The 14,220-nt window shown below is 41.8% G+C and overlaps 1 protein-coding gene across 1 annotated transcript in view; it reads right to left on the minus strand.

The window, feature by feature from the left end:
- Positions 1 to 14,220, minus strand: part of CSMD1 (CUB and Sushi multiple domains 1) — a 3,274,537-nt gene that overhangs the window by 814,903 nt on the left and 2,445,414 nt on the right. Inside the window, exon 29 of the mRNA XM_073626646.1 lies at positions 8,802 to 8,989. Coding sequence (XP_073482747.1) covers positions 8,802 to 8,989 — 188 coding nt within the window. The remainder of the gene's footprint in view (positions 1 to 8,801; positions 8,990 to 14,220) is intronic.

The following is a 14,220-nucleotide window of genomic DNA, read 5'->3' on the forward strand; positions in this document are numbered from 1 at the left end:
CTGAGCTGCAGCATGATGGCCAAGACCATACAGCAGTTTAACAGGTCAGGTTCCACTCAGAACAGGCCTCGTCATGGTCGACCAAAGAAGCTGAGTGCACATGCTAAGTGTCATATCCAGAGGTTGTCTGTAAATAGACGTATGAGTGCTGCCAGCATTGCTGAAGAGGTTGAAGGGGTGGGGGGTCAGCCTGTCAGTGCTCAGACCATACGCTGTACACTGCATCAAATTGGTCTGGATGGCTGTCGTTCCAGAAGGAAGCCTCTTCTAAAGATGATGCACAAAAAAGCTCACAAACAGTTTGCTGAAGAAAAGCAGACTAAGGACATGGATTACTGGAACCATGTCCTGTGGTGTGATGCGACCAAGATAAACTTATTTGGTTCAGATGGTGTCAAGCATGTGTGGCAGCAACCAGGTGAGGAGTACAAAGAAAAATATGTCTTGCCTAAAGTCAAGCATGGTGGTGGGAGTGTCATGTTCTGGGGCTGCATGAATTCTGCTGGCACTGGGGAGCTACAGTTCATTGAGGGAACCATGAATGCCAACATGTACTGTGACATACTGAAGCAGAGCATGATCCCTCCCCTTTGGAGACTGGACCGCAGGGCAGTATTCCAACATGATAATGACCCCAAACACACCTCCAAGACAACCACTGCCTTGCTAACGAAGCTGAGGTTAAAGGTGATGGACTGATCCACCAGTGTTGTGATGTTGTCACGGAGGAGTGGTAGAGGACTCCAGTGGCAACCTGTGAAGCTCTGGTGAACTCCATGCCCAAGAGGGTTAAGGCAGTGCTGGAAAATAATGGTGTCCACACAAAATATTGACACTTTGGGCCCAATTTGGAAATTTTCACTTAGGGGTGTACTCAGTTTTGTTACCAGCGGTTTAGACTTAAATGGCTGTGTGTTGAGTTATTTTGAGGGAACTGCAAATTTACACTATTATACACGCTGTACACTCACTATTTTACATTGTAGCAAAGTGTCATTTCTTCAGTGTTGTCACATGAATAGATATAATAAAATATTTACAAAAATATGAGGGGTGTACTCACTTTTGTGAGATACTGTAAGTCATCAAGGCTTGGTGATTTACTTATCAGTGGTGTCACGATGGTAGGTTAGGAGCAGTGGATCATGCCCGACTTCTGCTAGCAAAGCGAGGTGTTCCACCGGATGCCTGAGAAGAGGAGGCTGTGGCTTCTTGGGGCTAGGTTAAAAAAATTTGGGGTAGGTTACTGCTCAGCTGTGTACCCGAGTCCCAGGGTGAGTGGGAGCATGATGCTGAGGAGCTCTGGTTCAGGTCTGCCCATGGTAAAGCAACCTGTCTTCTTCAAAGAGCAAAATTAAGGACCCTGGTGTGCTGGAGCAGAAGGCTTAAGCAGCCATCTTCATCCATGTCCAGACCACGCCCCCCCCTCCCCAGTTCCTGGTTTTATATTTCAACTGTTCACTTGGAGTTCATCTTTAAGTCAAAAACAACCTTAGATACATATTTCTATGAATCCTTTTCAGAATTCAAACGCTACATAGCAGTGTAAATTATATATTAGGTTATGTTGTGTGTGCTTTAAACACTTTAGTTATGGAATGTCTATATTGTGAATTGCATATAAACATGCTTTGAAAGTTTAAAATTATTTCTTAAAAAGTGTTCATACGTTTGCATTCATCAGTAGGTAGGAATGGAAAAGTTCATGGCTACATTAAATTACATTGTGTTCAATGACTAATTGTGCCTGTAATTCACACACGTAGTATAGTATAGGATTACAGGGTACATAATATAGGATTACTCTACAACTAGAGTTAAGCCTCATATACACGATCAGATTTTCCGTCGGGAATTGTGTGATGACAGGCTGTTGGCGGAAATTCTGACCGTTTGTATGCTCCATCGGACAATTGTTGTCGGATTTTCCACAGACAAATGTTGGATAGCAGGTTTTAAAATTTTCTGCGGACAAATGTCTGTTGTCGGATTTTCCAAGCGTATGTATACAAGTCCACCGGAAAAAAGTCTAAAGTATAAACACGCATGCTCGGAAGCAAGGACGAGCCAGAAGCGGTCGGTCTTGTATACTAGCGCTTGTAATGGAGAATTAACATTCGTGACATGGCAAATTATGAAATCTCGAAATGCAGCGCACATTCTCTTCTTCTTGGGATAATAATGGGATAATAATGATGCTGCTGGTGATACTGATGGAGTTATTGCAAACAAATTTTCAAAGGCTTTTTTTTCTAGTGATATCAAGAATAATATTATGCTTTTTTTTTTTGGGGGGGGGGGGGGCAAGTAACCACAACACCATTATTCCGTAGTTTTTAAAGTCAAAGATACAACTATGTTGGTGTCCCTGCATCTAAAAATATAGAAAATATAACAAATCAAATCATTATTATTCAACCAAAAAATAAAATAAAAGCCTCATGAATGTGTCCTGCTTCTTAATACAGGGGGTCAACAATGCCAAGAGTTGGTGAAAGCAGGGGTCCGTCATCCAGAGATAATTCCGAAAAACATCTGGATTAATCTCCTGGAGCTCCCGCAGGCAAAGGCATATGACATAATTGGTCACGATTAATAAAGCAAACAATTTTTAGTCCAAGAACTCCTCCTCCTGTTCCTGGACTGGACTTGGGTAAAAGCAATAAGTCCAGGGCCAATAATAAATAACACGTTATCTCTTCCGATTCTGCAAAATATCTGGTTGATGAATGGCCATTCGGAAATGAACTGAAAAGCACGAAATGAAAAGCGCAAACTGAAAAGCGTTAAATGAAAAGCGCAAAATGAAAAGAGCAAAATGAAAAGTGCGAATCAACACTCATCAAACTTCTACTAACACAAAATTAGCAGAAGAAACCCAAAGGGTGGCACTAAAGAGCTGAAAAACCACGTAGTACGTCAGTGCATTCATGTTTGTTGGCCGTTGGCCTTGCCGTTTGTATGCAAGACAAAATCCAGGCACACACCTTCGGACAAAAGTCAGAGGTTTTGTCTGCGGAAAATCCGATCGCGTGTACGAGGCTTTAGAAACAAAATTAACATACATATTTATAATGCACATTTAAAGTAAACCTATCACGAATTTGGGAAATTCAGACTGAGCATGTTATGAAAAAATTCAGAAGCTAATGTAAAAAAAAAATAAATACATAAATGTCACTTGCTTATCTCTGCTGGTCTACTACTAATTATTTTGACAAACAGCATTCTTTGAAGGTAAACTCTGTTTTACATTTTTTCATCATATACTCAGTTTGAATTACCAAAATTAAAGAAATATTACATTTTATTTGGACTCAAGTTTTGCCTATATTTATTTTATATAAATATGTTTACACCATATTATGACATTTTAAACTATATATATATTTTTTAAAAGAGCTTAATATAGAGAAACATATACCATTATTGTGTTACCAACACTTAAAAGATATGCACAATGTATCAAGGACAATGTCCTCATGCAATAATCAAAGTACTTTTAAGGAACAGATGAGCTTCTAATTCTGTAACTCAATCCAAGTTAACACTATCCTGCTTATTACATTTGCTTGACTTTCTCTCATCTGTACTTGTAAGCTCCTTTTCTTTCAGTACTAAGGATTTCCATTTTCTTTTTTCTCCTTCCAATTCATGCGCTAGGTAATTTGTTCTCAAATATAACACTCGTGATTCCAGCTGCCTCTCTTTAATTATGTTTCCCATTCCCGTTCTTTCTCCATGTCCCTTTCAGGCTTCTCTCATTCTCTCTCAGCTTTGTCGTAAGCATCGAAGAAGTGTTTTTTCTTTCTTGACCCATTTGCTTTACTCTTTGACCCTCGGCAGTCTACTCTTGTCTCCATCCTCTGTAATTTTACAATGGCACAGCATGACCTCTTCTCAGCTTGTGAACCTCTAAAGCATGTAGAGCATCATCCTTACTCTTTTATCTGCAACAATACAATCTTACACTTTTTGACCTTTACACTATTTTGCTACCACTCGGTATGCAGTAATGTATTTAAACATTTTAAATGCTTAGATATGCCCTGTCCATTTTCAGCATTTTAGATAATTAACTGTGAATTCAAACAATCACAGGAGATGAATAGTACTCTGACTATGGCTGCCCCACTCTGTGTACTACTTATGTGTGACTTGCCACACAAAAATAATACTCCTTTTTAACTTATCAAATGGAGCATATGACAAACATAAAAGCCTGTGTGAGAAGCATCCGATGAAAGCTTACAGTTTTTGTTTTATGACAAATTACTTGTACATGTAAGCTCCAGGCATGCAGATAAATACATTATTGAAATGAGTACATAGTAATTCCTTTGTTTGGCTTGTGTTGTGATTGCAGTGAAATTGATTAGCTACCAATTTACAGCATGCTGATTGGACAATAGGGAAACTCATTTTGCTCTTTCCTCATCTTGCCATGTTACCCACTAGCTCATGTGCCTGATTGACTTATAGTGCTGAGTGAAGCAGATTATATCACAGCACATTACATAACAGTAATTAAAGCACAACCCCTCTCAGAACTGAAATATCAGTTTTTAAGCAGGCACCAATGGGTTGACTCATCTGCCTTCTTCTGTTATAATCACAGACTGTGGCAACAGAGGTTGTTTCAAGGAAGGAAGGGGCAGCTGCCGTTAAGAGTCTCTGAACTCTGTACTAATCAATAGCTACTATTTTTCACTCATCTGAGCAGTTACCTGTGAATAAAGCCTCTACCCAACCCTGAATGCAAGTTTTGGCCACATACAAACTGGCTAGTTTGCACACGGCCATAGCACAGAGTGTTGCTGTATCCAAAGGTGACATTTTGCTGCCTCAGAACACAGCAAACTACCTGCCCCAGCTACCAGGGTTGTTTTAATGAAAGGGCACACCTGGGCACTACCCAGGGGCCCAAGCTGAATGGGGGGCCCCTGCACTTTCCCCAAAGAAGCTGCTCCTTGAGCCCATACTGCCTGGAAATTGGGGGCTCCGTGATGGCACTGAGAGTGATGGATACACAGGGGAGGAAGGCTGGCAGTGGTGTGCCATGCTGTGCAGAATGATACCTATTTCACAGCAAGCAGGGAGGGACAGGGCCAGAGTGCCAGTGATGCTCTGACCCCGCCCCATGCAGCTTGAATTCTCTGGACTCGGGGGCTGCGGGGTAGGAGCTGGAGTGGGAGCTGCTAAGTCGGCAGCACTGAGAGTCCACCACCTGCGGAAGTGGCATTGTGGATGGTGTCATGGTGAGCCCAACTGTCCAGCTCTGTTTGCACCAAAGGGCTTGAAATGCCCGGAGGGATGCTCCCTCCTCCACAACTCCTCCTGCCTGCATGACTTGATTGGTATAGGTGAGTCCTTGTCACAGTGCTGGAGGTGGGCACATAGCCAAAAGTTCACATGCACTGTATCCCCACTGGAAAAGGGGGTACTACATGGATGGAATAATGGTGCTGGGGGATATCAAGGGTTTATGGGGGAAAACAATTCTGAAGGGGGATCTGAGGTGTATGGGGGGTAGCAATGCTTGGAGTATCTTGGGTGGCTATAGTGCTAGAGGTAGCAGGGATGTAGAGAGGCTAGAGTGTAGGGGGTATCCAGGATGTAGTGGGGTCTTAATACAAGGGGTATCTTATGGTATATGATAACAGTGCTTGGGGAATATCTAGGTGCAGAGAGGGATCAGAGTACTGGGGGAGTATCTGGGGTGTAGAGGGTCAGAGTGCTGGGGGGATATGTGGGGTGCGGAGAGGGTTCAGAGTGCTGGGGCAATATCTAGGGTGCAGAGAGGGATCAGAGTGCTGGGGACATATCTGGGGTGTAGAGGGGTCTGAGTGCTGGGGAATATCTGGGGTGCAGAGAGGGATCAGAGTGCTGGGGGAATATCTAGGGTGCAGAGAGGGATCAGAGTGCTGGGAGAATATCTGGAGTGTAGAGGGGTCAGAGTGCTAGGGGGATATCTAGGGTGTAGAGGGGTCAGAGTGCTGGGGGATATCTGGGGTGTAGTGGTATCAGAGTGCTGGGAGGATATCTGGGATGTAGAGGGGTCAGAGTGCTGGGGGGATATCTAGTTTGTAGAGGAGTCACAGTGCTGGGGTATATCTAGGGTGAAGAGCGGTCAGGGTGCTTGAGGGATATCTGGGGTGTGGAAAGGTCAGAGTGCTGGGGGGATATCTGGGGTGTTGAGGAGTCAGAGTGCTGGGGGATATCTAGGGTGTCTAGGGGTCATAGTGCTGAGGTGATATCTGGGATGTAGAGGAGCCAGAGTGCTAGGGGGATATCTAGGGTGGCGAGGGGTCACAGTGCTGGGGGGATATCTGGGGTGTAGAGGGGTCACAGTGCTGGGGGATATCTAGGGTGTACAGGGGTCAGAGTGCTGAGGGGGATATCTGGAATGTAGAGGGGTAAGAGTGCTGGGCGGATATCTAAGGTGTAGAGGGGTCAGAGTGCTGGGGAGTTATTTATTTGGGGTTGAGAATCCAGATGTGTGGAGGTGGTAACGGTATAATAATTTTAGAGGGAAACCTGGTGTGTGTGTGTGCGGAGGGGGGGTTGGTTGGGTGGAGTTAGGAGTGCTGGATGTATATAAGATGTAGAGGGGTTACAAAATGTTGGGGGTATCTGAGGCCCTGTCAGGCTGGATGGTGCCTCATGATTTTTATTGGCGGCCTGGTACAACTGTCCTAAACATCATTCTAGCAGATATATTATTTGCACAGGACAGCTTTGTTACTTTATGTATGCAGCATTTTCCCACTGTTTCTTTGCTGTACAGAATGACTGTTCATGTAGTTAAAGCGGAGCTCCACCCAAAAGGGGAAGCTCCGCGTGTCTGCCTCCTACCTACTTGATGTCTGTTTACATGCGCTGTCTCCATTATAGGGGCCCCAGAGCATTACTTTGCCCAGGGGCCCATGATGCTATTAAGACGGCCCTGCCAGCTACCTATGTAAATGTAAACTTACTCTATCAATTTTGTAATGTATCAATTAGTATCAATTTTGGAGTTGGCATTTAGCCCCCATTCACACCTGAGCGATTTGTAGCTTGAAGCCTCAGGCTACAAAACGCTGGAGGGGAAAAAATCAATTATTCTTTATGGAGATGGTTCACATCTCCACTCCAAAATGCCTGAAGCCAGAAGCCCCAAAATGACTGAAGCTCAAACAAGTTCTGGAACTTTCATATATTAATAAAAAATCCCAGGGCAAATGATTTAGAATAGTAATAGTCTCTTAACCACGTTATTCAAAAAATATCCAAAAGGAAAAAATATAAAAAAGGAGTTCCAATATAAGACTCAGTGGACAAGGAGAAGTTTAAATCCCACAAATTATGCTCACAGAGCCCTCACCTTCATAACCTGATAAAACAGCCTATAGTGATGAATTGAGGTCGGTTATGTTGTGTTGCTCCAACTTCTACCACCAGGGGGTCCTCCGTGCCATCAGATGTAAGATTATAATTGCCTGAAGTGCCAGCATATAGCCATAAATACGAATTTGAACCGCTATATTAATCTCTACCACCAGGGGGTCCTCTACTTCATCAAACAGATCTCCCAAATGCAGCTGCACATCCACGTCATCTCATAGCCTCGTATCCCTGACTTGCAGATGCCCCGACTTAGTTGGGGTAGGTGGAACACTTTGGTGGGGGTGGGTCAGCCACACCTCTTGACCTTTGACCTCTGGGGGACACGCCTGCTGTGGTCCCTATTCCAATCCCTGAGTCCTAACCTTGTTCTTCCAGGGGAAACCCTAACCCATCAGATACAGCTGACACAGACCATCAGACGCGGGCCAATCTTCTGACAGAACACTGACGTGTATTTGAGTGACACACAGAAGTATATAAGCCAATGTGAACTTGGTTAAGAGTCCAGTATAAAAATATTTCATAGATCCTTATAGGAAAACTTCACCTTTAGTTTGACACTTTACTGATTTACTTTATTTAGTGAAAAGTTCTTTTATCTTACACTGTAGCGCAGGATCACTTTATAATTAGTATTTATTGAGAGTGGATTGTGATACACTGAAGATTCTGCTGCAGGCAGCTGCTGTTTAGTTATTTGATTGCACTTAATGCACTATATGCACTTTGAGATTGGATTACGCACGATAGGATTTTGTACTAAATTTTAGTTTATTCACCAATACATCGTAGTAGCGCGAAGGCTCTTTATATTTCCAAGTTCTGGAACTTTTTTAAGGCAGATTTGGGCGTTTTTCTGCTTTTTACATTGGTGACCTTTTGACCTGTACAAAATCGCGGCAAAAATGCGGCAAAATCGTGGTAAATATAAGGCCAAAATTGCAGTAAAATCACTCAACTTTCTGCCTGAAAACGCTACGCTCAGGTGTGAATGGGACCTTAAGCTTTACAGTACTATCAAAAGTATATGTAAGATGCTTTAAAATTTACAGTATGCTGAAAAGAAAAACATTTCAATTTGTATAGTTCCAGTGAAGTGCAATTATTTATAATTGTGAGCTTACACTGTAATTTAAAAAAATACAGTGAGTAAGCCACAACAGAAAAAAAACTGGCACAGTGGTATATGGTATAATAATCTATATTTACATGTATGTATTTTTTGCAAAACTGATTTATATTTTATATATACGGTATATTACGATATAATTTGATTTCAGTTTTTAAATAAGAATAATTGCATGGTGACTGATTAGGATAGCAAGATAGTACCTAGCCTGCAAAACATAAAGGATACAGATTATAATGCATTAGGGATTGACACAACAGAGAAATCATTGCCAGGACACTACCTTTATATTCAATGGCGAATCCAGACATTCCAACAGATGCATCACTACGGAATGCTAGAAACAGACTGTCTCCACTGCTTTCTAATCTTTCTGGTGCATGAGAGCCTTGAAAACTTCCAATGATAGGGCTGTTGGAGCTATCACCTTCATATATATGTAGAAAATCATAGCTAGGTTCCATGTTAAAACTGAAAAACAGAAAAAAATTACATGATTTATGTGAACTATGAGCTTGTTAGCTGAGAAAAAAATCTACGTTCAATTACTGTTATTTCAGGTAAGCTAGCACAGAGCATTGCAGAACATTATGTGAGTGTTTTGGTGTTGCGAATAGTCTGTAATAATAATGTATATTCTTAGCTCAAAAAGTATCAATTTTCCATTCATTTAACAGATAAGGCCATGCCATGAATCAGTTTTAATGTACAAAGTGAAACAAGCTACACAGCACTCATATTTTAGTTTTCACTGGTCACATAAGTGGAAGAGACTTTCTAACTACTTACTATGAGTTAAAGCAGGATTTAACCTCAAACTGATACTAAAGTCTTGTTTTTTTTAGTTAAAAATAACAAACATGTTATACTTACCTGCTCTGTGTAGTGGTTTTGCACAGAGCAGTCTTGATCCTCCTCTTCTCCTGTTGAGTGCCCCAACAACAAGCAGCTTGCTTTGGGGGCAGCAGAGCCACAGCAAACTGTGTCCTCTCAGATACGGAGCCACGGCCCAGCCCGCTCCATTTTTCTCCCCATTGGATGAATGAATTTGATTGAGAGCAGTGGGAGCCATTGGCACAGTGCTTCTGTCTCAGTCAATGAGGAGGGGCGTCTCGGGCAGCCGAGACACTCCTGCAACATTACTAGATCTAGATAGGGCTCAGGTAAGTATTAGAGGGGCTGAGGGGGGCTGCTGCACACAGAAGATTTTTTTTATCTTAATGTATAGAATGCATTAAGATAAAAAAACCTTCTGCCTTTACAACTACTTTAAATGCTTTGTAAGTGTTCCCTTACAGAAAAGAAATTGCATAATATTACAAAATTAAACCCACGGGGGGAAGTTAGTATACTCACCTTTCCTCTGACTTCCACTTACTCTGGCTAGGGTGGGTGATATCAAATCTTGCTGAGAGGATGTCCCCAGTAGTATGTTTTCTGAGTCTTCTGGTGAAATTTGTAATGCTGGCTGTTCCCTGAGATCTCATTGGCAGGAGGATGATGTTTCCCCTGCATGTAAGCTAGAGGACAGGTAAGTAAATTTTTCCTCCCTATAGTTTTGTTTTTGTTTTTTATTTTATTATTTTTTAATCCTTTCAGCAAGGTGGAGAAGGTGTACTTAAAAAGTAGGGATGAGCTTTATGTTTGGGTCGAACATGTTTGCCTGTTTGCCGAATAGTGAACAATTTGGGGTGTTCGCGGCAAATTCAAAAGCCGTGGAACACCCTTTAAAAGTCTATGAGAGAAAACAAAAGTGCTAATTTTAAAGGTTAATATGCAAGTTATTGTCATAAAAAGTGTTTGGGGACCTGGGTTCTACCCCAGGGGGCATGTATCAATGCAAAAAAAGTTTTAAAAACGGCTGTTTTTTCGGGAGCAGTGATTTTAATAATGCTTAAAGTTAAACAATAAAAGTGTAATATTCCTTTAAATTTTGTACCTGGGGGGGTGTCTATAGTATGCCTGTAAAGTGGCGCATGTTTCCCGTGTTTAGAACAGTGCAAAATGACATTTCTAAAGGAAAAAAAAAGTCATTTAAAACTACTCGCGGCTATAATGAATTGTCGGTCAGGCAAAACACATAATTCATTGATGAAAATGGCATGGGATTCCCCACAGGGGAACCCTGAACCAAAATTAAAAAAAAAAAATGCACGGGGTTCCCCCTAAATTCAATACCAGGCCCTTCAGGTCTGGTATGGATTTTAAGGGGAACCCCACACCAAAATTGAAAAGAAAATGGTGTGGGGTCCCCCCAAAAATCCATACCAGACCTTATCCGAGCATGCAACCTGGCAGGCCGCAGAAAAAGAGGGGGGAGGACAGAGCACTCCCCCTCCTGAACCGTACCAGGCCACATGCCCTCAACATTGGGAGGGTGCTTTGGGGTAGCCCCCCAAAGCACCTTGTCCCCATGTTGATGGGGAGAAGGGCCTCATCGCCACAACCCTTGCCCTGTGGTTGTGGAGGTCTGCAGGCGGGGGGGCTTATCGGACTCTGGAAGCCCCCTTCAACAAGGCGACACCCAGATCTCAGCCCCTCTGTTTGAAATGGTAACGGGTACAATGTACCCTTACCATTTCACAAAAAAAGTGTGAAAATGGTAACAAAAACCACACACACACAGTGGGAGAAGTCCTTTATTAAAACATAAAAAATTAAAACTGTCCCACGTAGTCCATTCACCTCCGCCGACGGACCAAAAAAAAAAATAAAGAAGATCTGCCTCGATGGGAGGCACATGCCATATGACACATCCTCCCAGGTGATAGCTCTTTTAAAACTGTGGGCGGGACCACACAGTGTCATCGCCGGGTGACCCCGCCCCCTCTGACGCACGGGGACATCTCTATGGCTTCCCCTGTAGCGTTCAATGGGGCGGGCCACCCGATCCCTCCACCTCTGATGCATGGGAACAAATTTTTTGCCTGTTCGCATGTTCTGGTGCGAACCGAACGGAGGGTGTTTGGCCCATCCCTATTAAAAAGCTGATCTTGTTCAAAATGCAGAGAAAGCCAGCACTTATATAAAGTCCAAGTAGAAATGTTTACTGAAGTTCCATGCCTCTATTTGTCCTAGTGAACACTGTCACCAGGACTGAAAGTGGGTGAAAGTCCAAAAGGTTAAGTTGTCACCAGAACAAAAATAAAGGAAGAATGTCCAATGTGGACACTTGCTCCATTTACAACTGTCTAAGTTTGGAGAGGTTTTTCTCCCACGCATTGTATCTACAGAATAGGAAATGGAGAAAAAGTCTCCTTAATGGGACAAAAAACTGAAAGGGTTTTTACCATTCCCTGCTCTACTGAAATATGGCTTTAGATATATTTTAATAAATTGTTTGTAAAAAGTGACATGTTAATACAGATTTTCCTATTGTTAAAAAAAATCTGTAATAATTTTTATGACTATTATAGAGAATTTATATAGCGTCAACACTTTATACACGTTTACAATTTGACTAAGTGAGGGAAGGAAAAAGAAGTTTTTTTGTTAACTTTATGAGTCTTGTGCATCACATAGTAACTGGATTTGGAACATGTTTAAATTTGGAACATGTTTAAACTGTCAAAAGGAGCCTTTGAAAAGCATTTTAATTTCTGTAACTGGTTTTCTGAATGTTTTGTCTCCAATATTTTCAACTGTAAAAATAAATATGCAATAGAGTATAAGTGACATATTTTGCTAAGAAATTCTTGATGCAAACTAAACTTCTCTGATTAAAAAAGTCAGAAACAAAAATGCTGAAGCAAACATAAGCTTGTATTAGCATTATTTTTTTTAATATGAATAACGTAGTGAAGCATGCAATTAGATAGTATCTCAATAAAGGTGCAGATAAGCATTAAATGTTAATAAAGGCAGAGACACAACAGGTCTGTTGGCTCTGGAATATATGAATATTGCTCTTAATTCTAATAAAATGAAAACTATTCTGCAAGCCTCCCTATTATTGCTCCCAGTGGCTGATGACAGAACAGGTATACAGAACATGAAATTGAATCTATTGTATGTTTTATTTCCATCTTTACTTATTTCTGCAGTTTGGATTTTTAAGTAAAAAACATACTAATGTGCAATGTGTAAAACCTAAAGGAATCTTTTTACCATAGATGCCATCATTATAACTCATCTTGCTGCTGATTTGATGTTTCCAAGCTTGGGACGCACAATACTGTATTGAAAAGCCATGTATGGCCATGGGGTTGAATTACTAAAGAAGTATATTTTCACATAGCTTAGTGAGGCCATATGCATTTTGACCACCCAGAGATGATAAAAGGAGGTCCTATTGCTTTTATAGTATTATTATTGCTATAATATAAAATCATTGGTCTTAAGGGAGGCTGGGTGTCACACAAAATGAAAGTGTGCCAGCTGCAGCTGCAATGCTCTTCAATAAAAGGAACATTAAAAAATAACACAATTTTCCACTAAGTAAGCACCAGAAGCAGAAGCAAAGGGGACAGGAAGAATTGAGGCTTTAATGCAGTTGATCCATGTCAAGAACAGGGGTCTTTACCCACATAGAAAGAGACAGTCCAGAAGATACTGGATTGACCCTGAGCCTGCATGGTGGCTTGTATCACAGAGGTGCTCAGGGTGCACAGAAGTCATTAGAAGTCACAGAGTACTGTAGGGTCAGCGGATAACGCAGGATGCTTTGAGGTCACTGGGTAATGCAGAATGCTCTGAAGTCACTGGACACACTGGAGTCAGTGGGGATACATGAGTCACCAAAGACACAGTAGTACTGTGGTGCCTGTAGATGCTAGGGTCACTGTAGACATAGGAGCCCAGAGGTCAGTGTAGATATTGGGATTGCTAGAGACACAAAAACCATTGGCAAAATTGGAGTGTTGGGGCAACTGGAAATGCAGGAATGACACAAAAATACAGTGATCACTGAAAATTGTGGAATCTGGAGGCACAAGGAGACAGCTGAGTTCATGTAGGAGTAACAGGACGTGGTGCATACTCAAGCTCAGAGTAAAGTGTCTGAAACACAGGGTTCATATGCTCTCTCAGGAGCACCTCTTGGTGTACATGGTTCACTTACATCCATTTCCCTCTCCCTTGATAAATCTGACACAAACAAGCTGGACTTCTGTGACAAAAGCATCATGTCAGCCATTAGACTAATGCATTTGCACATACGTGTGCACACGTTTACGAGCATGGCATCATACCTAGATGTGCATTGCTGTGCATGTCCACTGCCACCAAGTGGGCTATTTAACCACTTCAATACTGGGCCCTTTCCCCCTTCCTGCCCAGGACAATTTTTTAGCTTTCAGTGCTGTCGTACTTTAAATGACAATTGCGCAGTCATGCAACACTGTACATAAAAACTAGATTTTTATGCTTTTATTCCCACAAATATAGATTTCTTTTTGTGGTATTTGATCACCTTTGATTATTTTTTGCTAAACAAACTAAAACAGACCAAAATGTTGAAAAAAATAAGTTTTTGTTCATTTCTCTTAAAAAAAAAGTTTTCTCCTTCACTGACGGGCACTGATGAGGCTGCACTAATGGGCACTGATGAGGCAGCACTGATGGGCACTGATATGGAGGCACTGATATGTACGATTGATGGACACTGATAGACGGCACTGGAGCACTGATGGACACTGATAGGCTACACTGATATGCAGCACTGATAGGCGGCACTGATGGGATAGGTGGCACTAATATGCGTC

Source organism: Aquarana catesbeiana, linkage group LG04 (genome assembly GCF_042186555.1).
Source record: "Aquarana catesbeiana isolate 2022-GZ linkage group LG04, ASM4218655v1, whole genome shotgun sequence".
Classification (NCBI taxonomy): domain Eukaryota; kingdom Metazoa; phylum Chordata; class Amphibia; order Anura; family Ranidae; genus Aquarana; species Aquarana catesbeiana.